This window comes from Zalophus californianus, chromosome 5, assembly GCF_009762305.2.
Source record: "Zalophus californianus isolate mZalCal1 chromosome 5, mZalCal1.pri.v2, whole genome shotgun sequence".
NCBI classification, from domain to species: domain Eukaryota; kingdom Metazoa; phylum Chordata; class Mammalia; order Carnivora; family Otariidae; genus Zalophus; species Zalophus californianus.
Window position 1 is genome coordinate 14,697,862 of NC_045599.1, and position 26,262 is coordinate 14,724,123.

Consider the following 26,262-nt stretch of genomic DNA (forward strand, 5'->3'; position numbering starts at 1 on the left):
ATTCTTTATTTTTTAAATCACTAATTTGCTTTCGTATATGATATATTTTAAATTCCAACATCTCTATCTCACTGTAGTTTACATCTGTTTGTTTCTTTTGATTTTCACTTATGGTGGTTTTCCTTTATGTGTTCTTGGTGATTTTTAATCATGAGCTCTTTGTCTCATCTTAATCTGTGTTTATTCTGCATTATGAAGTGGTGGTGTTTTCTTCAGAGAGGATTGGTCTTTGCTACTGCTGGTAAACAGGATACACAGCCAACCTTGGACTACTTCGGTCTTCCTTGAGCGTTGAGGTTCAGTGTAGAACACTAAAGGCTCAGGACACCGTCTTGATGCTGGCCTGCCTCTAAGTATCTATATATTAGCGCTGTTACTGGTATCTGTATTCAGAGTAATCTTGTCTTCACTGTAGTGCAGAGCTAAGGACTATTTTCCTTATTTCTTTCTGGTTGAGGGATACTTCCTCTATCTCAGCAATGCTTCAAAAATCTAATTTCTAGCAACAGAAGGGTTCTTCAGAGTATGTGGCTTACTGGAATGCTAGAAATCCTGTCATCTGGTATTGTGGAAGAAACACTCAATTGAGTAATGAATCTTAAGGTTTAATTCTGTTTTCACATAACTTTGTATGTATTAGCTATGGTAGTTCTCAGGAATTTCACTTACCCCCTTAAACCTTGTAAAATTGAGTTTAATAAGATGTGAGTTAACTAGAAAATTTGGGATATGTTTGGAGAACTGGAAAGCAGCATATTTACTTAACATTGTTAGTGATATTATGTGAAATAAGATGCAAGGCAGAAGTGTTTTTGCTATGTGACTTTTGTTCTTTTATTCTTTTTTCTCACCTAAGGTAATATATGCTCAGTTGGTTTTCATAAATGCGTTTTTTGTTGTTGTTGCATTCAGTATAAAGTTAGTCACCTCAACCATGTGAATCTACACAGATATCATCTAACTTTCAGTTTTGTCAGTTGATACATAAGAGAAATGAGAGGAATGGTATGTATTGAGATGAATGGTATACAGGTTAAGAATTTGCTTTTTCGTGTAACTTGAGGTGGTTGGAGTCTACCTTTGTATAATAGGGAATGGAGACAAGTGTGCCATTGGTTTTTTTTCATACTTGAGAGCTATTTTAGAGGGTATAAAGTAAAAAGTTTTTGGAGCTGCTCTTTAATTTACAGGGACTGTAAATGTCATCTTTGTTGCTTTAGCATATTAACCTAAAATTCTATTTTGTCATTTCTCTTTAAAGATTATAAGGTATATTAACAAATCATATCTCACTTGAGCCTTGGAACAGGTTGGTGGAATAGGCAGGGAAAGTATTTTAATTAGCATCTTTCTGGTGAAGATACGCGTCCAGGGGGTTGAGTCATGTGCCCCAAGTCCTATGTTTATGTACATGGCAGGGCTAGCGGTAAAATCCAGGTCTTCTTACTCCTGTGTAGAGTAGGTATACCTCATTTTATTGAGCTTTACTTTGTTGTACTTCACAGAAATTGCAGTTTTTGCAAATTGAAGGTTTGTGGTAACCCTGCATCAAGCAAGTCTGTTAGCACTGTTTTTCCAACAGCATTTGTTCACTTCATGTCTCTGTGTCACATTTTGGTCATCTTGTAGTATTATTGCTATATTTATTACGGTGGTCTGTGATCAGTGATCTTTGATGTTACAATTGTAAATGTTTTAGGGTGTCACATAGAAGACACCCATAGAAGATAGAGAACTCAATAAATATTGCGTGTGTTCCGACTGCCCCACCAACCAGTCATTCCTCCATCTCTCTCCCTTTCCTCAGGCCTCCCTGTTTCCCGAAATTAAACTTAATAACCCTACAATGGCCAATACGTGCTCAAGTGAAAGGAAGATCACATGTCTTTCACTTTAAATCAAAAGCTAGACATGATTAAGTTTAGTGAGGAAGGGATGTCAAATGCCAAGGTAGGCCAAAAGCTAGCTAGGTCTCTTGTGCCAACAGTTAGCCAAGTTGTGAAGGCAAAGGAAAAGTTCTTAAAGAAAATTAAAAGTGCTGCTCCAGTCAATACACAAAAGATAAGAAAGCAAAACAGCTTTATTTTTATTTTTATTTATTTATTTATTTTTTGAAGGAGAGATGGAGTGCGAGCGGGGTGGGAGAGGGGCATAGAGACTCTCAAACAGGCTCATCCCTCAGTGAGCAGCCCAAAGCGGGGCTTAATCTCACAACCCCAAGACCGTAATGACCTGAGCTGAAGTCAAGAGTCGGACGCTTAACTGACTGAGCCACTCAGGTGCCCTGCAAAACAGCCTCATTGCTGATACAGAGAAAGTTTTAGTGGTCTGTCCAGAAGATCAAACCAGCCCCAGCATTCCCTTAAGCCGAAGCCTAATTCAGAGCAAGGCCCCAACTCTGTTCAATTCTGTGAAGGCTGAGTGTGGTGAGGGAGCTGCAGAAGAAAAGTTTGAAGCTCATAGAAAACAGAATTAAACCTTAAGATTCGTTACTCAATTGAGTGTTTCTTCCACAATACCAGATGACAGGATTTCTAGCATTCCAGTAAGCCACATACTCTGAAGAACCCTTCTGTTGCTAGAAATTAGATTTTTGAAGCATTGCTGAGATAAAGTATCCCTCGACCAGAAAGAAATAAGGAAAATAGTCCTTAGCTCTGCACTACAGTGAAGACAAGATTACCCTGAATACAGATACCAGTAACAGCGCTAATATATAGATACTTAGAGGCAGGCCAGCATCAAGACGGTGTCCTGAGCCTTTAGTGTTCTACACTGAACCTCAACGCTCAAGGAAGACGGAAGTAGTCCAAGGTTGGCTGTGTATCCTGTTTACCAGCAGTAGCAAAGACCAATCCTCTCTGAAGAAAACACCACCACTTCATAATGCCAATGAGGTGTAAGGAAAGAAGCCCTCTCCGTATCATCAAAGTGCAAGGTGAAACACTAAGTGCTGTTACAGAAGCTGCAACAAATTATCCAGAAGATCTAGTAAAACAGTTCGTGAAGGTGGCTACAGTAAACAAAATATTTTCAATGCAGGCACGTGAAAGTGGCTACAGTAAACAAAATATTTTTAATGCAGGCATGACAGCCTTCTATTGGTAGAAGATGCCCTCTAGGATCTTCATAGCTAGAGAGAAGTTGGCCTAGCTTCAAAGACTGTCTTAGGGGCTAATGCAGCTGGTGACTTTATATTGAAGCCAGTGTTCGTTTACCATTCTGAAGATCCCAGGGCCCTGAAGAATTATGCCAAATCTACCCTGCCTGGGTTCTATAAATGGAACAGCAAAGGCTTGATGACAGCACATCTGTTGACAGCATGGTTTATTGAATATTTTAATATTCAAGAACTTTAATATTGAATATTTTAAGCTCACTATTGAGGCCCAGTACTCGAAAGAAAAGATCTCTTTCAAAATATTACTCCTCATTAACAATGTACCTGCTCACCCAAGAGCCCTGGTGGAGGTACGGGAGATCATTGCTGTTTTCAGGCCTGCTAACATCATCCATTCTGCAGCCCGTGGATCAAGGAGTCATATCAGCTTTTAAGTCTTATTATTTAAGAAATACATTTCATAAGCTATAGCTGTCATAGATGGTGATTCCTCTAATGGATCTGGGAAAAATAAATTCAAAACCTTCTAGAAAGGATTCATCATCTAGATGCCATTAAGAACATTTGTGATTTGTGGGAGGAAGTTAAAATATCAACATTCACAGGAGTTTGGAGGAAGTTGGTTCCAGCTATCATGGATGACTTTGAGAGGTTCTAGACTTCTGTGGAGGAAGTCACTGCAGATGTGGTGGAAACAGCAAGAGAACTAGCATTAGAAGTGGATCCTGAAGATGGGAGTGAATTGCTGCCATCTCGTGATAAAACTTGAATGGATGAAGTGTTGCTTCTTATGGATAAGCAGAAAAAGTGGCTTCTTGAGTTGGAATCTACTTCTGGGGAAGATGGCGTGAAGACTCTTGAACGACAACACAGGGTTTAGAACATGACATACCCTTAGTTGATAGAGCAGTAGCAGGGCCTTAGAGATTGAGTCCAATTTTGAAAGAAGTCCTCATGTGGGTAAAATGCTGTTAAACAGCATTGCGTGTTACAGAGAAATTGTTTGTAAAAGGCCGAATTAATCGATGAGGCAGACTGCATTGTCTTATTTTAAGAAATTGCCACAGCCTTCGGCAAGCACCACCCTGATGGGTCTGCAGCCATCTACATGGAGACAGGACCATCCTGTAGCTAAAACATTGCAGCTTACTGAAAGCTCAGGTGATGGTTGGCATTTTTAAGCAATAAAGTATTTTAAAATTGAGATGTGTACATTTTTATTTTAGTCATAATGCTACTGCACACTTTAACTGATTATAGGATAGCATAAACATAACTTTTATATGCAATGGGGAACCAAAAAATTCACTTGCCTAGCTTTGTTGGGATATTTGCTTTATTGTGGTGGTCTGGAACCAAACCCACAATATCTCCAAGGTATGCCAGTTCCTTTCTACTCTGTTAAGTTGCTCATAGAAAAGCGTGCACTGGGAAAATACTTCTTACACTTTGTTACTCATCAGAATGGTTGCATTTCATGTCATTGTCTTACTGCCATTACAGTTGTTAATGCTGTTGTGTAGTTTTCTGGCTTCTGGTTAAATTGCTGGGAGAATGAAGTGGTTTTGGGAATGAATGGTACTTCAGTTCCTCATGTTAAATAGAGTTTTGTTCATTATTTACTCCCTAGGTGGCTCTAACTTGTCTTCACCTGAATGGTATGTTACCATTCTTGGAAAGGTGTGTCTGTTACTTTCTAAGAAGCTTGAGGGAGCTTTTGGAATATCTCCATTGGGATGCAGCAGTTCTTCCAGAAGCTTTGAATGTTGGGCTGATTGATTATATAGATCTAATTTTGTTCTTACTTATTTAACAAGTCTCTGAGTTACCTATAATTTATAAGGAAGGAATTTTCAGAAAGCACAATCATTGATTAAGTATGTAGACATTCTTGTTCATAACCTTTTTTTGGTCTTTCTTTCAGATCTCATGGAAGCTCTGAAGCCGGATTACGTGGCCCCCCTGGTCCTTTGGCTTTGCCATGAGAGCTGTGAGGAAAATGGTAGCTTGTTTGAGGTATTCCACACCTTCCTGCTTTCTCTCAAAGCAGTACTTGTGTGTTATATGTAAGAAATGGTCGAAGCATTAATATTTTCCAGTTGCTCACATTTGTAAACATCTGTAAGAGTTGGTATCACTTGTGTCTTTTTTATTATCATGGTTAACTAAGGAACAAATGTTGATGAATGTCTTTCCTAGAAGAAGTAAAAGCAACTTCATACCTTCTCTTTTTCCTTATTTCTTCATTTCTAGTATTCTTACCAAATGAAAACATGGCTGGTTTGATGTGTTTACTCAAATGGAGAAAGTTTTATTCGGTTTGGGAACTTGGATGTTGCAGTAGAAGGATAAAGAGTAGGGTTTAGAGTCAGCGAGGCTGAGTTTTGAATTTTGAAGGCAGCCGCTCAACCGGCTGAGCCACCCAGGCGCCCCATATTTTTATTTTTTAAAAAGATTTATTTATTTGAGAGAGACATAGAAAGTGCAAGCGGGAGTGGGGCAGAGGGAGAGGGAGAGTGAATCTAAAGCAGACTCCACACTGAGCATGGAGCCTGGCACAGGGTTTGATCTCATGACCCAGAGATCATGACCTGAGCTGAAACTGAGAGTTGGACACTTAGCCAGCTGAGCCACCAGGTGCCCCGAAATCATATTTTTAAAATTTTGGCATTGGATCTAGTATGTAACAGTCACACTAAAGGGGCGCCTGGGTGGCTCAGTCATTAAGCGTCTGCCTTCGGCTCAGGTCATGATCCTGGGGTCCTGGGATTGAGTCCCGCATCGGGCTCCCTGCTCAGCGGGGGAGTCTGCTTCTCCCTCTGCCTCTGCTGCTCCCCCTGCTTGTACTCTCTCGCTCTCTCTGTCAAATAAATAAAATCTTGAAAACAAAACAGAAAAATCAGTCACACTTCAGTTGTAACTATTATAGCACGATAGCAGAAGTTTAGTCTGGGTATCATATATCAGTAAACATAACTTATTATTTTAACTTTAAAAATAAACATTTCCATTTTTCCTTGTTGCAGAGCTTTGAATGTTTATTGTAAAAATAAAAAGCACACATCCAGTGAGATCCAGTTTTCACTCCACAAAGTCCTTTTAGATTTCTTTATGCCAATTTATACATCTTTTATTTCTCATTTGGGTGTGATCTCCTTTTTCCTAGAAGTGTTATATTTTAGATCGGCGCCCCCAACCCTTACTTTATTCTCTGTGGTAATAATGAACGTCTTCTATGAAGAATACTAGGAAATCCAAAAATATATCTTGGTAGCAAAATAAGCTGGCTTAGTTTGAAGTGAACGTTATATTAATCTGATGCATTTGAATAAAAAGCTGCTTAAAAACAGTCTGCATATGTCTAAGCAGAAATGTGTGCCCTCACTTCCTCATCACAGCCATTGAATGTGAATTGTGGAAAATTAGAGGTGGAAAGAACTTTATAAGACCTTTGCAAATTTAGTAGTATTAAGCTACCTGGGGCTCAGAATTTGGCCTACTTGTCTTTTATAGCATTAAGGAATTTTAAAACTTTTTGTGTTTTATATTTACATTTGTTATTAATTCTGTGGACAAAAATCATACATGCCTTTGTAGAAAACTTAAAATATACTGGGAAGTGTACAGAAGAAAATAAAACTCGTCAGCATTACCCCTATCTAGAGATAACTGCTATTAGTATTTTTTTGTATCCTTCCAGGCTTTTATTAGATGTGCATCTTATATGAATGATCTCTTTTCTTAGATCTGCATTTTATGTACACAGCCAAACCTACCGAGACAACAAGGTCATTTTGTAGATGAAGTTTAATATGTTGTTGCTCTTTTACTATGTTGTGAACATTTTTAGTGAGGAACCTTTGGTGTGCATGATTGATAAAATGTAGTAAGAAACATCTGTGATATTCTGACTGAAACCTTGAAAATAAATTTTGCCACTTTGTTTGCAACGTTCTGAGAGGTATCTAGAAATGTAAGCCAGAGATTCTTTGGCTCAGCGCCTGGGAGGAGCTTACACCTTGTTGCTTCACTCCCCAAATATGGTAAAATATGATCTCTCTCTTGTCTGTTACATAAAACCACTGTTGATGTGTGTACTCTGCCAGCATCAGGACTGATGGGTCTATTGTAAAAGTTGTGGGCATATTCACACAGAGGCAAAGGGTGATAAAAAACCATACTTGACCGAGAGCCCTAAGATGTGTTCTGTCTACTGATACATTTTCTGTTGTCCTGTTCAGGCGGAATTCTCAGGATAAATTCCAGCACACTGTAGTTGTGCTTGAAGATTGACAACAAGATTTTTTTCTTTTTTTAATCACTCTCCTCTGGGGATTCCCTTGCATGACCTCTAGAAAAAAAACTGATCTTTCCAGGTAGCAGTTAATGTATTTGGTCATTTGCCTTCTCTCTATAAAGATGCTTTATTAAAATGACTATACGTAGTTCATTAAGTCAAGCCCTACTTTTATTTTTCTCTCCTTTTTATTTTTTTATTCACGAGAACCGTCTAGAGGGATGTGTTCTTTCACGTCTGTGTTGTGCTGGGCAGTTTTACTATTTTATATTGTTTCACCTTCATGGTTATCTCATGAAGAGTAGTCTCATTATTTTACATAAGGGGAAATTTGGATTTAGGGAATTCAGATAATTTGATGCGGGTCACACAACTAGTCAGTAGAAGAAATTAGTACAAAGCCTTGTTTTCTGACATCAGGCCTGCTTTTCCACCGTTCACGTTTCTACTACCTTGTTGTGCTTTGTATTTCTACTCTAATAAGACGAATGTCGCTCAGTCCTGGAGGTCACTGGGCTTTTGTAGGGCTGTCTTCTTTTCATTCACTGTGATCTAGCCCTCTAATACTCTTATAGAGGTAGATGCCTGTTTTTCTAATTGTATTTCGAGTGATTTCACTCTTGATGGTATAACTGTGTTTTCTTCTTTTTGGTAGGTTGGAGGTGGATGGATTGGAAAACGTAAGTCTCCTTCAGTGTTTGGTTTGCTGTACGTTGTTTCTGTATTTTTAACCCCGCACATCCGATTGGAGCTGCATAGAGATCTTGCCAAAATGTCTCACTCTTGGAGCTCATGCACACATATTCACACTCAAACATGGTTCTACCAACAGGTATTCTAAAATGTGGAAGCTGTTCTGCAGGCCTTTGGCATTTTCAAGAAACTTTAGTTTTTGTGGTTGTTTTTCCTGTCAGCAGCTCTTATTCAGGACTTGTCTGTTCCTTCAGACAGCACGATCTCTTTTTATATTGGTGTTTGTCCTCCTGTATCTCTGGCGTCCCACATGATGGTTCTCGCTGTTTCTGCACAGAAGTGAGTGGGAGAGAGGACTGTTTGGAAAAGCTGGGAAGAGCCCTGTGCTCGATGGCACAGCGGGAAGATTCTCCAGTTCTCTTATTGGATTCTTTTCATCCTTGGGGCCATGAGGCAACAGGAGGTGACAGTGAGGAATCACAGTGGACAACTTGCTGAGACAGAAATTGCAGTTGATGTCTGGAAATTATTCCACTTCAGTCCAGTAGGAAACTCAGTGTTTCCTCTCTTCAACCCTCTCTTTCTCCAGCTCTCAAATCTTTTGTGCTGCAAATTGGATAATTGCTTCATGACATTTAAAAAAATATTGTGAAAATTCCAGTATCCCAAATCAAGTTTTCAGTTGGCTGCTGGTATCAAAATTAATTGAGTTATTTAAAAGGTGGTCATTATTGGAGGGTATTGTTATAAGATAAGAGTATCAGTATTTTCTTATTTTTTTTTAAAGATTTTTATTTATTTTTTGAGAGAGAGAGAATGATAGAGAACATGAGAGGGAGGAGGGTCAGAGGGAGAAGCAGACTCCCTGCCGAGCAGGGAGCCCGATGCGGGACTCGATCCTGGGACTCCAGGATCATGACCTGAGCCGAAGGCAGTCGCCCAACCAACTGAGCCACCCAGGCGCCCCAGAGTATCAATATTTTCATCATTAATGACTGTTCTTTTTGCTTATTAAAGTAACATATACTATTTAAGCATTGCTCAGTATAAGTGTCTTGGGATATCCATTTGGAAAGAAAATCAGTTGTTGAAATAAAAGCTTTTTCTGGGACTTTATCAATAGGAAAGCTCTAGAAGCAGGCTTTTCTGTTATTGCCTGAAATGGATCTTCAGTTTAATAATTGTCAAGGTCTGACTATTGTGTTTAAATAAGGTTATTAGTGGCTATTTTATTCCTTGGGCTCTTTGAAAAGAAAACGGTATTAAAAATTCTCCTCCTAGAACTTTTATAGCATTAATGATTTTTGTGCATCTGCCCTATTCTAGTTGACTTCCTGTGGAAAAGGAACAAGAGCAAAGTGGGGGGGGTGGGGCAAGGGAGAATTATTTGGTGCTGTGTGATGTATTAATTTGGTTATCTGGAGTCTTTGACCTGTTATCACCACCTGAGTGATCTGTGGTCATGAAGTCAATCTTTTGGTGTGATTATGTATAATTTAAATTTTTCTGGTTCTATGTATAATTTAAATTTTTCTGGTTCAGCCTCACATTCTACCTTTAGGAGTGTCTGGCATAGTCAGAGGAGAGGTTTTTCCCTTCAGCTTAAATTTTTTTTTTTTAATTCACATTACCTAATGGGTTTGTTATTTCAAGAAAAATACATTTAAAGGCTTGTAGTAATAAAACTCTTCAGATGTTAGAATCTGTTTTTCCCCCTGAATTCCCTTTCTCTTAAAGTTAAAAAAAAATTCAAAGGGCTCGGATGAATTTTACTTTCTTTGTCCCTCTTAGACTCTGTGCTCAGTGTCTTCATTTTGTTTCTGTGACCAGTACGCTGGGAGCGGGCCCTTGGAGCCATTGTGAGACAGAAGAATCAGCAAATGACTCCTGAGGCCGTGAAGGCCAACTGGAAGAAGATCTGTGACTTTGATAATGCCAGCAAGCCGCAGAGAATTCAAGGTACAGTCCCAAGTCCGTTCACTCCCGGCTGGGAAACCAGAGGCAACAGAGCGTTCTCTGCTCTTTTGGAATTGTCTTCTGTTTTAACTAGGGCATGTTTTCTGCTCTGGTAGCTATTAGAACTCTTCAAATTTAAGATATCTGTCTGTCTGTCTGTCTGTCTATCTATCTATCTATCTGTCTGTCTATCTATCTATCTATCTATAAATCAGCCCCGCTGTCCATTTTCCTGGTTTGTTGTAATCCTGTTTTTTTTTGGCGGGCATCCAAATTGGGGATGGTGTGAGGTGTTCACCCTTTCATGCTCCACGCATCTACTCCCTGTCTGACGGCCCGTTTCAGAGTCTTCTGTTACCTAACCATATACTCTTTACCTCACCGGATTTTTCTCTATTGCCCTAGAAGTTGGTTTAGGCCAGTTTTGTTTAGGCGTAGCTCTTTTCCATCTGGTGAGTAGATTTTGCTTTGTTTTAACACTTTGTCTTTGCCGCTGTTTCTCTCCCCTTCTCAAACGCCCCTTCCTCCCTTTATCACCTCTGCTAATTTTAGTGCTTCTTTAGAAATCTAAGCTCAAGCCCGGGATGTTCACCAAACCACCCCCATATATTTCATGCTACGTTGATGTCTCTCTCAGCTCAACTCTGACCACTTGGCATCGCATCAGAGCTGCTTTTGTTTCATAAGTATGTGGTTTCTTAACTGTGCAGTATGTTCCTTTGGAAGCAGAGACTGTCTTGTATGCACTGCTCTTGTATTTGGTGCCGAACTCAGGAAGGATTCAGTAAATGCTTGTTACCATGAATTATTGAGTTTTCTGTGGTCTTTCACAGGAATAGCAATAAGTAAAAGTCACATTTTTTTCTAGTATAACTCACATATGCATATAGTATATGATGTTTAATGGACTTTTCTGGGAAAGATAATGATTCAGGGTTATTTTACAGACAGATCTTTTTCTTTTTTTCTTTTAGTAATTTTGTATTCAGTGTTTGGTAGGAGAATATATCTGAGAAACTGACTATTCTGGTTTTTTTTCCCTCCTTGATGACACTTTCCGGCCTGCTGGTACACTCACTGAAATTCTCATTGTGCTCTTTCTCAATCACATGATAATAACATCGTTGTTAAGTCGTTGATGGGAGCATTTGCTGTTTTCCATATTTTGATGTTGGAGATAAATTTAGCCTCCGAATAACAGTCACCCATTGATGAAAAGGAATGAAAGGAAAAAGGAAGAAATACAAAAACTTTCCTCTCATGTCCAAGTTCCACTTTATTGCCTTAAAAGTATTATAAAGAAAAAACTACCTAAATGAATCATGTAGTTATAAATGAAAAAAATACCTCTAAGTATTTGAGGTACAGTTAGAAGAAAAATCTCACATTTTCTATACAGCTGTTCTCATCTTAACAGATGACACAACTAAGCCCCCGACAAATACAGTGATCAGCCCAAGCTTGCTCAGCATCTGAGCCGAGTTAACTCAGGCTGCCTGTGTCTGGGTGCTGTACTTTCAGCCTGTAGCAAGGTGACTTTCAGTTACAAGCCTCCCTCTGGCAGCAGTCTGAATGGGACGGTGAATCGTCCGATTCAGTGGCCCCAAGCCTCTCCACTAGTGTTGCCAGGAATGGCAGATTTCCCTGATCACATCGCATTCTGTGGTTTGCTGAGAGGTTTTGTCCGAGTTTGGAAGGAGGCCCATAGTGCCAGGGTTTGTTAGAGAAGTCCCAGAGTCTTTGGAACCTTATGGCCTATGTGGATGCCCCGTGAATCTCCTTCGTTAACCTTTTTGACCCCACAACAGCAGCTTCTGAACCCTGTCAGGAATCTCTGGTCATAGTGATGGTTTTCCCTGGAAGAATTTTTAGTACTGTCGTCAGAGCTATCACTTGAGACGTGGGGGGCTCAGGGGTAATCTTGCTGTTGTTCCATCCCGGAGGAGGGGGTGTTGGTGGGGAGAAAAGGGAAGTTAGCTTTTCCTTTACCAAAAATTGCATGTCTCTGGTCGAGGGTCCCAGTCTACGGTCAAAGACATTGCGAAGCTCAGAACCTCCTTAGACTCATAATCCAGGAAGAGTATGCTGGACGGTGCCTTGTTCTCCAATGAAAACCCCCACTTACCCTTGGTCTGTTTCAAAGTCTTTGACGGTTTTTTCCTGTAATAGCCCGACCTCTCATTCAGTAGTGTGGCAGGCTTGCCCAATGTCATAGGAGCGATTAGCGAGTACGTCGATAGCTTTTCTTAGTCACATCTTTAACAAAAGCATCATTGTTGTTGTTATTATTTTTTTAGACTCAATTGGCAGTATAATTGGAGTTCTGAATAAAATAGATTCAGAGAGAGGAGTTTTGACAAATCCTACGAGTCACGCAGCATCAACAGCTACATCGGAATTTGTAAGTGGGGGAGAGAATCCTATGTTTTTTCTGAAGATTCTCTCTTTTCTTTTTTTCTCTCTCTTTTCTCTTCTTTCACACAAAAAATGTTATTTTCCAAGCTACTAATTTATTGTTAAATAGGAAAGATAAGTGATGACAAAACTTTTTATAAAATATGTACCGAATAGTTATAGAATTTGAATGATCATAAAGCTAAGATGTAGCCTTGTGTAACTTTTATTTCTTTTTTAATTTTTAATTAATCAATTTATTTAGTTATTTTTACTTTTGCTTCTTTAGTATAATTAGACAAGTACTCCCCCCCCCACTTTTTGTACTGTTGTTGATAAGCCTACTTTAGTTACTATTTTTCTAACTTTTTAGAAAAGGATATCTATTTAAGTGCCCCTTTGGAGCCCCCTTTTTTTTTTCTCAGGGAAAGCATCAATAGATTGTATTTTGGAACTATTTCAACATGGCTGCAAATAAAGAACCTCCCATTGTGTCCGAAATTCTAATAGAACTGTGGTTATAGCTCATGTAAAGTTCCCTGATTTACTGTCTCCCGTATTTAGCCTTTAAACAAAAAATTATAGTGCATAAATAGTAAGAAATAAATCATTTGATGCATTTGATTTTGGAGTTTTGTGACTCAGGGCAAACATAGTGATAAAGTTAACAATCTAATTTTAACCCTAAAAATATGATCAGGTTATAAATATGATTTTACTTTATTTTTTATTTTTTATTTTTTTTAAAGATTTTATTTATTTATTTGAGAGAGAGAGAATGAGAGATAGAGAGCATGAGAGGGAAGAGGGTCAGAGGGAGAAGCAGCCTCCCCGCCGAGCAGGGAGCCCGATGTGAGACTCGATCCCAGGACTCCAGGATCATGACCTGAGCCGAAGGCAGTCGCCCAACCAGCCAAGCCACCCAGGTGCCCATGATTTTACTTTAGAATAGTATTTGGCAAACTTTTTCAGGGAAGGGCCAGATGATAAATGTTGTATGGACCACATACTATTTCTGTCACATATTCTTCCTGTTTTTCTTTTTTTAACCACTCCTTAAAAATGTAAAAATCATTCTTAGCTCTCAGCCCTTGTTTACTGACTCCTCTTTCAGAATGAACACGGTCAACAGTTGGACATCATTCTTTTTTAACCTAATACATACTTTACATGTTAGCTAGACATATCATAACTAAGTAGAAAAATACAATATCAATTAGATAAGGGACATTCCTAGCGAGGAACTTAAGGTAAAATTGCAATTTAACTAAAACCATTATGAGGCAGTCTCATTTACAAGCATTATGCAGTGTTTTGCTCCTCTCTTTACAGTGAATTTTATACAGTAGCTCTTATAGGGCAATTCACTATCCCTATTTATGACACATTCATAATAATAATTATTTTTTTTGTATTTTTGAGTTGCTAATAGTTGCCAGATTAATAGGGCTTCTCATTATCAGATATAGGAAATTTGAAAATGAGACAAACTGTCGGTAAGAAGCAAACAAGGGGCTCCTGGGTGGCTCAGTGGTTAAGGGTCTGCCTTCGGCTCAGGTCATGATCCCAGGGTCCTGGGATCGAGCCCTGCATCGGGCTCCCTGCTCCGTGGGAAGCCTGCTTCTCCCTCTCACACTCCCTCTGCTTGTGTTCCTTCTCTCTCTGTGTCTCTCTCTGTCAAATAAATAAATAAAATCTTAAAAAAAAAAAGCAAACAATAAAAAAGTACTTATCTGTAAATGAAGTCCTTTTCTACACATTTTCTGATTGTTTGCTATTAAAATATAATGAAACAGTTAAGAGACCCCATGGATTTCACCAACATGGCATTCTATTCACATCTCTTTGAAAGCAAAATAGGTATGCAGACAGTTGGTAGTTTTGAAGAAGTTAAAATGTTAAGTATTGGACAAAAATATCAGTGAAAAAATAATTTTCTACACTTCTCTCATAGGCTGGAGCCATTGGCCATAAGCTTCCTCCCTTTTTTTCTGCTTACACGGAACTGGAAACTATTATGTATGCCCTTGGCGTGGGGGCATCAATCAAGGAACCAAAAGATATGAAATTTATATATGAAGGAAGCACCGATTTCTCCTGTTTGCCTACCTTTGGAGTTATTATAGCTCAGAAACCTATAGTAGGTGGAGAATTATCAGGGATTCCTGGGTTTTCGGTCAACTTGGAAAAGGTATGCGTAATAAGAAAACTTTATTTTGCTTTTTTTTGGTTTCTTTAAATATCTCTATCACACGTGTGTGTGTGCATGCGTGCATGTGTACACACACACGTGTATTAATAAAATTGTGGCACTTGATTCAGGAATAAAGACAGCATATCTTTTGATTTTTCTTTAAGCATAAAAGAGAAGAGTTAGTTGAAAGGGCAAGCAAAAAGAAGAAAACAGCAATCAGGCCCTGTCCCCAACTGTGGCATCACGTTCCTAATTCTCCCTCTGCCATTTACTTACTGTTCGACCAAGGGTAAAGAACTTCACTAAGCTTCAGTTTCCTTGTCTGTAAAACGGGCGTGATAATTTTTACCTGATGTTACTGGTGAAGGAGTAAACCAGGTGATGATCTTGGAAGAGTATTTGAGGCACAGAGAAGAAGTGCGGAAGGCCCTGAGGCAGGTGCATGCTTGGCTTGTTTTGGGAACAGCAAGGGGGCCAGTATAGCTGTCGGAGGAATGGGAGGGCAGCGGTAGGAGAAGAGGGCCTTGTGGTCATTAGAGGGATTCAGCTTACTCTGATTAACATGGGGGGAGGGGGGCGGTTTGGAGTGCTTTGAACGGAAGAGTGATAGGATCTGCCTGTGATCACTCACAGGCTCATTTCTGCTACTGTGTAGATTATATGGGAGCCCAGCAGAAGCAGAGAAACCTGTTAGGAGTCTCTTCTGTAATTTAAGCAAAAGGCTGGATGTGAGGGAAAGGAGAAAGGAGTCAATGATGAAGGTTTTTGTAACTGGGATGATATATGTGCATATATGTCTCTATACATTATAAGTAATTACATATAACACATTTAATATGTATAGTAGTTACATATAACACTCTGTATGGTAAGGTAGATATATACAATTACTTTAAGGTGGGGATGACTTGAGATTCTATTAACTTATTCAGGTGGAGGTATACAATTATAAAATGGGTAGTTGAATATGTGAGTCTTGAGTTTGGGGGAGGGGTCTCACTGGGGTTCTTAGGCTTTCAACGATGTATAAAAACACCAGACTAGATGAAATCATGTAATGTATGAGTGTAAGTAGAGAAGAGCCTGAGCTCAGGGACCCTGCAAGTGTTGAGAAGGTGAAGACATGAGGAAGAATTAGCAAGAGAGACTGAGAAGGAATGGCTGGTGAGGTCTAAACTCTGACGAATATCAGGAGGATGTGGTATTTGAGAAGCAAAGTGAACAAATTGTTTCAGGAAGGAAGGAGTCGAACAACTGTGGGAAAGCTTTTGGGGTGGGGTAGATTTCATTTTTTTGGAGTAGGGTTCAGATACTGAGCCCAGGGATAGCTCTTGAATCATAGAGCTGTGAGCCAATTTCTCTGACTTTGGTAATTAGAGGACCCATTTACTAGAGGATCAGTTAGCCCATTGCTGCTCTGAATCTGTGAAAAATGATTTTATTTGAGCATCTGATGAAGTTGGGAGGGAGACAAGAGAATTGTACCAGGTGGTTTGTTGTTTTAGTCCCCGTGCCATGGTATTCTGTTTGGATAATTGAAGTACAAACAATTAAAGCAAATGTTTCAGAATTCTGCAAATACTCCTTCAGAGTTGGAAGGAATTGGAACAATCATAAATGGTGTTCACAGTCTTCAGCGGGGAAGAATAGCCATCTTGAATTGAAACCCCCGTCTTCCCAGCTTCAAGCTTCCAGGCCATGTGATACAGTGGGCTGGCCTGCATTTGTCCCATTTGTTCCTTTCTGGCTTTGGAGGAAGACGCAGAATTAAAGCTGCCCCCTGCCGGTGGGGTGTGGTCATTTGACTATGTGGGTCAGGTCTTGTTTTTCTTGTCCTGTTATTTTCCTACATGTACTGGTGTGTTCGTGTTTCCATCCATTGAGGTTAAGGGGCTATCAAGTTACACAGTGTCCTTGGTATCTACTAATAGATGATTTATAAGATACATCTTATGGATGCACATGTATCTATGGTTATATCTATAGATATAGATCATTTATAAGATACTACACCAAGGAAATGTGGACCGTGATAGTTTTTTACTTTGAATGTGTCGTAGGGTTTACTTTCATGTTTTAGTTGAGTTGTTTGTATGTGGTATGTGTGATTTGAAATTACTTTACTTGCACTGGACAGTTTGTTCATTTTTATTTAACAGATATTTATTAATTACCCAGTATGTTCCAGGCACAGTGGTAAGCACTGGAAATATAGCCTAGTTTAGTGTTTGCATTGGCAAACAATCCATAATTAGCAGTCAACAAAGATTTGTGAATGTCACGAAAGAACACAAAGGTATCTTTTGTGCTCCAAAAGATCTGACAGTCTTTAGATTGGGGGACTGATTAATTTTGAATCATATGATTAAGAAGTAGAAGCCAAACTGAGACAGATAATTTGGGGGAAGTAGTGATGTGAGCATGTGGGCTGTGAAATATCACTTGTGATTAGCAATATTCACAGCAGAACCTGTGAGACATGAAAGTCTGCTAATAAAATTTTGTTTACTCTGACATAGGTTCTCCACGGGGAGCAATACTTGGAGTTATATAAACCACTTCCCAGAGCAGGTGAGTGCGTGAAGCACTGATTTCTTAATCATACCCTCATTTTATTTCCTGACTAACCTTCCATACTGTGTCATTGTGTTAAGCTGGTGCAGAGTGACTTAAATAAATCATATGGCAAGGTATTGAATGGCTTGTCAGCCGTTAGAGTAAATTGATGTTAAGGAGTAGCTGCTTTGGTGACCTTAGACTTTGTCCTTTAGTAGTCTAATTTAATAAATTACTTCAGAATACTGACAGTTTATCTCCATTGATGTGTGTGTTATTAACAACCGAAAGTTTCTTCTAAGTATGTGTGTTCTGAACTTGGTAATTGTGTGTAATCAGCTATGATTCCTATGAATATGGTTTTTGATTCCTTTCTCAGGTATTTATGTTGGTAGTGATTTTCATAAAGCAAACCACATTAAAAGATACAGACAGAATTTCTTGTAATTAACTTTTTCCTGCTTTCTTTTCTAAAAGTAAAAAAAAGTAAATAAAATTCACTTCTGCCTTAATAATGAATTTTCTTTTCCTCAGTAATATGTTTGTTCAGTAAAACTGCTTTTCTCATTCTTCCACTGTAATTTGATAGATTTGTTTTGTTTCACTGCTCTAATGCCAGCATATTGTCTAATTAAATACCACATAAGATGGAAAGTACAAAAAAAGTGTTTATCGTTTCACATTATATAATGTAGAGGTCAGCAAGTAGCTGGACTTCTCCTTTAATGTTTCCCCAATTCTTCTTATTTTACTAAAAATTTTGTGAGCTTCTCCTTGCGTAGAGCCAAATAGCTTTATTTCAGTGTTACAGCCTACGTTTTCTGTGAGGCGGTGCCCAGCGTGTGGCAACCTCCTTCGTCAAGTATCCGCTGGTCACCTGCCATGGGCAAGGCACAGTTTTCAGTTTTGGATGAGTTCTCTAACCTGGCTACATACTGAAACAGCCTGTTACTACATCATATTATATTATCTGTTATTTCATTTCATTTTATTTATTTGTTTTTTAAAGATTTTATTTATTTGACAGAGAGGCAGTGAGAGAGGGAACACAAGCAGGGGGAGTGAGAGAGGGAGAAGCAGACTCCCCACTGAGCAGGGAGCCCGGTGTGGGGCTCAATCCCAGGACTTGGGATCATGACCCGAGCCGAAGGCAGATGCTTAACGACTGAGCCACCCTGGCGCCCATATTTCATTTTTTTTTTTAGAGTGGAGAGAAGGGCAAAGGGAGAGAGAGAATCCCAAGCAGGTTTCATGCCCAGCGTGGAGCCCTATGTGGGACTCGATCCCACAACCCTGAGAGCATGACCTGAGCTGAAATCAAAAGTTGGACACTTAACGGACTGAGCCACCCAGGTGCCCCTACCTGTTTTTTTATATAAAATACGAAGGTTTGGTGTGAGTGCATGTGTCGTGTGCGTGCGGTGTGGTGGTGGTGCTGGGGGCCGTGGCAGAGGCCCGGAGGGTCCCTCTCTGTTGAGTGTGCCACCAGCCTAACATGGGTTCACTTGGGAACTAGTGCTATGCGGAAAGCAGAAATGTGTGAGATTTCTGCCTTTAGTAGGGATTTTGAATCTGAAGACAGAGCTAGAGGCATATACTCAAAAGTGATTACAACAGCAGTGCCTGGATGGCTCAGTTGGGTGAGCGTCCAGCCCTTGATTTTGGCTCAGGTGTGATCTCAGGGTCCTGGGATCGAGCCCCGCATCAGGCTCCATGCTCAGTGGGGAGTCTCCTTGAGATTCTCTTTCCCTCTCCCTCTGCCCCTTCCCCTGCTTTCACATTCGTGTGCTCTCTCTCAAAAATAAATAAATAAGTCTTAAAAATGATTACAGCTGAAAAGAGATCTGAATAGGAAGGTGTGGAAAATATTTCTCTCAATTTCTTGTACCTTCCTAGTCTCAAGTGATGTTTCTCATGATTTATTTTTGTTCAGTAGCTTCTGTACATTTTCTTTAAGTAGTGTTAAAGTTTCCTTTCTAGTAAATATGAACATTCAAAATCTGAGATGCTTAAGTTTAAGAACCTCTTTAAACTGTAGAAAATCAAGGTATGACTGCTATTTATGATCTTCCCTTAAAACTTAGGTGATGCGACATAAGGCCACAAACATCGGGAGACTGATGTCAGCATCTCTGTGTCTCGGTTCATTTGTTAGCTGCGGTGGCACAGTCAGAGGCTGAGTGACCCCTCCTTGGGTTAAAAAAAATAAGCATTAGATTGAATACCAAGAAACCTGACCGCAGCACTTTATTTTCCATCGAGTTTGGGGTATGCTGGTCCTTAGATTTTCTGGGTATTAAAAGTTTGATCTTATGTTGCTACTTGTTGTTTCAAATGTAGTGACTTAGGTATGCTGTTTCCTTTTAATGTTGAATTATTCAGCATTATATTGAAAATTATTTCAAAGCATAACTTTTTAGTTTTCCTGAACTTACAGTGGAAATTATGTTACATTCTCTCCTATCTGGATGCAATAACTTGATGGTCTTCAAAAGTTTCTATTTATTTATTTATTTTGCTTTTCATTTTAGGAAACTTAAAATGTGAAGCAGTCATTGCTGATGTCCTAGATAAAGGATCCGGTCTAGTAATTCTTGTGGATGGTAACTCACTTCCAGTTCTTCTCATAATATTGTTAGATTAATAGGCCTCGTATGTAACCTGATGCTTCACCCTAGAATCTGATCATTGAGTTTGTGTTCATCTTCTAGTTTGTGAGAAATCAAGATGAGCATTCTAAAAATTTGTAAGTTCTTAGAAAAGAAGCGAAGATGGGGAGAAGGAGTGGGTTGGGGCAGGGGTGGGAAGACTGGGGCGTTTCCGACACAGGACCAAAGCACAGAGGTGAGAGGTGTGGCTGGTATACAGAGCGTGGTGGTGAGCTTAGCTTGCTGGAGTACGGACTTCGCGGGAAGGAACACATCGACAGCCATCGGTTGATAATGAGCCTATATTGTAGATATTCTCGTCTTTGTTAGCTCTTTGCAACTTGGAACGTATTTGACTCCTGAGACGTTTTCATAAATGGTAGTTAGGTTCCTAATGTTGCGCATTCAGGCCTGTTGAACTCAAATGTGGCTTCAACACCGGAGCCACATTTTATTTGCAGTGGGGAAAGAAAAGGTTACAGTAGTTTAATACATGTTGAAATGCTAGTAATTAACATCGGCTAAAGATCCATCGCTTAAAATTCATTTATTCTGAAGTTTAAGAAGATAAGAAATAGATCTTTATTGTTAAAAAATTTGGAAATAAATTATAGTGGAAAGTTTAATATTATCTGATAGTTGGAATATAGGCTTCACCATTTCTGTTCTAAATAGATAAATAGAAAGTTTTACTCTATATGCTGTTGAGGAGCTTGTCTTGTTTTTACTAAATAATATGCTGAGAACAATTTTGATGCTCTTAAATATTCTACTGCATTGTGTTAGCTCATAGAATTTCATCGTATGTCTCTTCTCTTTTTCTCTGTCTCCTCTTCCTCTTCATCCTCCCTTTTCTGTTGTAGGTTTTTGTGTTTTCTTGTCATTCCTGAAGTTGGCCAACATTTGGCTTCAGCTCTCCTAGTTTTCTTTTACTCTCCTCCCCATGCTACCAAATACGTAACATACCACAAAACAGAGGTTCTGCCGTGACCTTAGCTACCCTGTTTACTCTTTTCCCTTGACCTACACCATTGATTTAACTCCAGCTTGGTAATGGGTAATAATGTATTAGAATTTGTAGACAAAGTGTATATGAAATGAGACATCCCATTTCCTGTGTAATGAAGAGAAAAATCTTATTTTAAATATAAGTTGCCATGACCTTCCTTATTTTTTATTGTAATTAGATTTTTGCTTAATCTGCCATTCAAAGTCATATTTCTAGTTTTCTAGAGCTGGAGATACAAGATAGTACTCATACTGTCACTGGGAAATTAGTTAGTGGGAAGAGGGATAGTTGTCCTGCATTCATCCATTACTCACTCACTGACTTGCTCACTCATGTCATATATTCGTTAATTCACTCGTTAATTTAGTAAATATTTATTGGGTGCCTTTTCAGGCCCAGGGACCATTCTGTTTGCTGGGAATAGGATGGTGAGGAAAACGCCACGATTCTCCTCTCCTGAGTCTTACACCTTCATTCTCACTATTTCTTTTATACTCCAGGCTCTTTTTGAGTCCTTTGGCAGAACGTGTGAGTGTTTGAGAGTGTGGATACCTGCATTTCATAGTGGGATTTTTGGAAATGTTTGAGATGGAGAGAGTTGAGGTACAATAGGCAGTTGAGGTTTCAGAAGAGGCGAGAGATGCTGTTTCGTGATGAAGCGAGGGTTTGTGAAGGTGCTCTTCACTCTGCCTTCCAGAGACTGGTAGTGAACGAATTGAAATCATGCTTTGTAAACCAAACTTTGAAAGGAATCGCTGATCATATATTGGTTAACTAGTCATGTCTTTTGAGAATAACTTTATTTTTGCTTTCATTTGCTTTTCAGTCTATTCTTACTTTGAGGAGGAACTTGTATGTTATAATCAGTTCTCTATTTTCGTTGTTGGCTCTGGAGGCTTTGGTGGAAAACGGACGTCAAACAAAGTCAAGGTAGGCTCTGGCCTTATAAGCAAAATATATGGGTATTTAGGTGTCCTTATCTATATTTTGAATGCACATATTACTGTATGTGCAAACTACACATAATACCATATGTATAATTTCATAGCATAGGTCCTCAGTAATTCACACTTCTTTGAATCAGATTACGCTTCTTGGATTGGAAGTGCTGTTTATGTGTGGATATTTTGATCGGTAACACATGTTATATATAGAAAAGTCTGGCTGATAAAAATATAATGTACCTGAGATAATTATGGGAATATTTTTAGTTTCTTATACAAATTTTGTAGCACCCAGAAGTCTTTAGAAAAACCCAGTGCATGCAAGTGATCCTTGTATAAAATAAAATCTTTATTAAATGACTTAAGCATTTCTTTTATGTAAGACAATGCTAGTTATTCTTTAGTTCTCAAATTCTACCTAAAAACATTTTTTTCTAAAAATACTTTATAACTTGGATTTGACACTAATTCAACCTGGGCTTTACCTCTGATGTGTTTTGAGGTAATAAGATTCTACTATAATAAATATTCTGGAGTAGATAAAGTATACTTAAAGCAGTATGGAGAAACTGCTTCTGGAACGACGGTGTGAGGAGTTCCCTGGACCCTCTCCCCGGTGAAACGATCATGGCATTGTAACTGGTAAAAATTAAAACAAACATTTGAAGTGTCTGGGAATTGTCCTCAGGGCATAGAGCAAATGAGGAAATTTTTATCTTGATGAGAACAGTGAGACTCTGTGGCCTTTGAGCCACAGATCTCCCCTTTCTCCCTCGTCCCCTGGTTCAGCCTGGTGGAAGCTCCACTCCAGGCGTGTGCAGCCAAAACACATGATCCATCTGCCCTGGCTTCCAGAATAGGGCCATGCTGTCTTCCCAGGAGGAGGAGGTCATTAGTTTTTCTTACCCTGCTGCCACGCCCGGCTTGTGTTGCTGAAGCTCTTTGAGGTAGAAATAGCCCAGGGTCAGGGGATTCTTGTCCTCTGTCCAGCTCCCACTTAGAGGGTGGGCTCAGGCCCCACTCCCTCTTGCCCCAGCTTGCAAGATTCTGGAAGAGGAAAGCTGAGGAGACCAGTAGCTACTTGCCTTGCCCAACACCACTTCTTGTAAAGTGAGGCTGTCACCTGGAGATGAGCGGGCCACTCTCTTTGCCCCTCCCCCTACTGCAGTCGAGGAGGGGTTTTGCCCAGGGGGTAAGGCAGGCTGTCGTGATAAGAGTTGGCCGAGGTTCTTCCGAGGAAACTGACTTGTCATGGAACAGAGTATTTGGAAATTCAAAAGGAAGGGTGCCCATAGAAACTAGATCACGTTAGTGATAAACAATCAAGAGGAGGCTGGTAAGCTCCATGAGAGCAGGAAGCTAACAACTGGCCCAATTAGAAGTTTACTAGAGAGAACCATGGAGACGGAGCTCAGGAGAGTCCTCATGGGATCGTAAAACCTCAAAGCCTGGCTTCAAAGACTAGCTCTGTGAAGAGGCTTGTCTTTAGAGCAGTTTATGCCCCATGGCACTGTTGAAAATAATAGAGCAATCATCTGGCATGTGGAGCCTAACAGTTAGGTATTATGTTACCAAACGAGGCAGACAATTGAACAGAGAGCTCTAGGAGAGACAGTCGCAGAGACCCCTGCAGAGACCCCTGCTAATAACGTGGAGCTCCCAGGGTGACTGTGTTCTTGCCCGAGGCTCTGAGGAGCACCACCAGAGGCTGCTAACGGTGGGGGACTGTAGACTTAGCTAAAACAGTCTAGCCAAGGCACTGCACAAAGAAACTAGTGACTGGTCACAAGAAGCCTGCCGAGGGGAAAGGAAGTCAGTGTCCGGAGTTGCTGTAACAGGTTATCTAAAGTGTCCAGTCATCAAAAAATTACAAGACACACAAGAAACAGGAGCACGTGATCCAGAGACAGGAAAAGAAAACCAGAACAAAACGGGCAAGAGAAACTGCCTTTGAGAGGTCTTCTTCATAGACGAAGACTTCCAAGCAGCTATTCTAAATGTGTTCAGAGATAAAGGAGAGCATGCTGAAGGAAGTCACATGTGATGGCAGTGACTCTCAGAGAAAATCAATAAAGAGAAATTATGTAGCAGCACCAAACAGAAATCCTGGAGCTGAAAGTACAATGAGGGAAAGGAAGAATTTTCTAGAGTGCTCAGCAGAAGACTTGAACTGTCAGAAGGAGGAATCAGAAAGCTTGAAGAACTGTCTCTCTCTTTGTCCATTTGTCTACCTCCCTACCTACATCAGTCTCAAGAACAAAGAGAAAAAAGATGGAGAAAAGAAAGAGAATGCAGAGCCTCAGGGAAACGGATACCTCAAGCATAGCAGCTGCATGTGGTGGGAGTACGAGCGAGAGAGCAGAGAGAGAAACAGGCCAAACGGTGGAAGGAATACTGGTTTTGATGAAGAACTTTAATCCATACATCCAAGAGTCTCAGCCAACTGAGAGAGACCCACACCCTTAGTAAAGTCCATTTAAAGAAGAAATCAATTTAGGTTTGAGTTGTTCGTCTGATTTTTACAGTTATTATCGCCTTTTGCCCTGGGAGAAGAGTCTTCACCTCTTTCTCCTTTGTGGCCTGGAGAATGGATCCAGCTGTATAATTCCTTTCATTAAACGGATCATTTCAGGGAAATCACACAGATGAGGCCAGCACTTAGGAAATTTGAAATGTTATCTCCTGAGCAGGAAATATTTTTACAAGCTTTTTATCCAACTTGCTGATTTTATTACATTGAAACATGGCTGTTCATCAAATACCAGTTTGAGTGACAAGAGTGACTGTTACTTTGTTAGTATTTAACGTGTGATGTTCTTTGATTTCAGGTAGCTTTAGCCGTGCCTAATAGACCTCCCGATGCCGTGCTTAGAGATACCACCTCCCTTAATCAGGTAAGATCGTAGTTTCAAAAAGTGATAAAGCCCCTGTTTGCTTTGTTGGCAAGGGGTTAAAGAGACTGCCTCGCTTAGTAGTGAAGAATTTCATTGAGACCTTGGTGGGCAGGATAAAAAGGAATAGAAGGGAAATTTTAGTCACCTTTTTCTCTTTCCGGAAAGAAAATTGAGCTACATTGCTTGAAAACAGATTATTTTAGGCCAGTTTTAGTGGACAGGCAAAAAGAAAGCATCTTAGGAAGGGTAGGTGGTTTAATCACCTTTGTTTGGCATAAATAATTTGTTTTCTGATGAGGAGATAAAATGAGTTGACAGATTCTGTGAGCACCCGAAGATTGATTTTAGAAACAGAAGGTAGGGCGCCTGGGTGGCTCAGTCGGTTAAGCAACTGCCTTCGGCTCAGGTCATGATCCTGGAGTCCCGGGATCGAGTCCCACATCGGGCTCCCTGCTCAACAGGGAGTCTGCTTCTCCCTCTGACCCTCTTCCCTCTCATGTGCTCTCTCTCTATCTCATTCCCTCTCTCAAATAAATAAATAAATAAATAAATCTTAAAAAAAAAAAAAGAAAGGTAACCATGAAGATGCAAAAGGCCACTTTGTGTGAGTCCCCGAAGAATCTTCCCTGCAGTGGCCAGAGGACGAAGCATGCAGATAGAGAACAGAATACATAAATCTCTGATGGTCCTCTGTGAGGGAGCATCTGTAAGGACAGCAAATTATTTATGTTTATGTGGTTTTTGATGCTAATTTTGATATGCTTGATACGAGAACTTCTGCAGGATTTATGTTTGCGGGCAAAGAGTAATGTAATTTCATGAGCCAGGAAGAATTAAGATCAGTAAATATGTAATTGTGTTTTTTTTTTTTTTTCTGCAGTATGGAGTCAGGTGATGGAAAGAAGAACACTTTTTTTTTTTCCTGAGATTCGTTTTTGCCTTTCAGTGTTTTTCCCATCCCCGTTTCTTACCCATTTCTTAAGAATGCACCTATGTTTATGTTTAATTAAAGCATCATAGTGAAATTAATTTTATTAAGACACTAAAAGGACAGAAAAGGGTTGGTGATTTCATGGTTCGGAAAACCCAGCAGTGCTCCTCTTATTATTCTTGGGTTACTGAAATAACGAAAGGTATCTGCTGTAGATAAGAAAAGCTGAATAGTTTCCAAGGCTTGAATTTCTACGCACAGTAAGTCGAGAGATTTTTTTTTGTTGTTCTTTTACTCTTTTTCAGAGAAGTAGAACTTTTCGTTAGTGCAGAGTTGACTCTTTTGCTGTGTGATGAAGGGCAGTTTTTAAGTTAACAAATATTTTTGGTGTAAATAACGGGCACCCATCATTTGACAGAGCATTTTGTCTCTTATGGTCATTTGAGAGTACGATGAAAGCCACATTCTATTTCTTCAAAAGCCATTTTTCATAAAACTTTGCATACGCTTCAAGGGATTTAGGGCTGTTTTAAACTGAATCGGTGCCATAGGAGCTCCAGATCAAGTGGAAGAAATGTGATCTGTGGTCATGGAGATGAAAGGACACTTGGATACTCAGGATGTA

General features: G+C 39.7%; 1 protein-coding gene across 1 annotated transcript in view; it reads left to right on the forward strand.

Annotated features, from left to right (window-relative positions):
• HSD17B4 (hydroxysteroid 17-beta dehydrogenase 4) overlaps positions 1-26,262 on the forward strand; it is an 83,454-nt gene that overhangs the window by 27,492 nt on the left and 29,700 nt on the right. Inside the window, exons 9-17 of the mRNA XM_027604844.2 lie at positions 5,046-5,137; positions 8,074-8,098; positions 9,942-10,070; positions 12,365-12,468; positions 14,416-14,652; positions 17,175-17,226; positions 19,743-19,814; positions 21,695-21,798; positions 24,641-24,706. Coding sequence (XP_027460645.1) covers positions 5,046-5,137; positions 8,074-8,098; positions 9,942-10,070; positions 12,365-12,468; positions 14,416-14,652; positions 17,175-17,226; positions 19,743-19,814; positions 21,695-21,798; positions 24,641-24,706 — 881 coding nt within the window. The remainder of the gene's footprint in view (positions 1-5,045; positions 5,138-8,073; positions 8,099-9,941; positions 10,071-12,364; positions 12,469-14,415; positions 14,653-17,174; positions 17,227-19,742; positions 19,815-21,694; positions 21,799-24,640; positions 24,707-26,262) is intronic.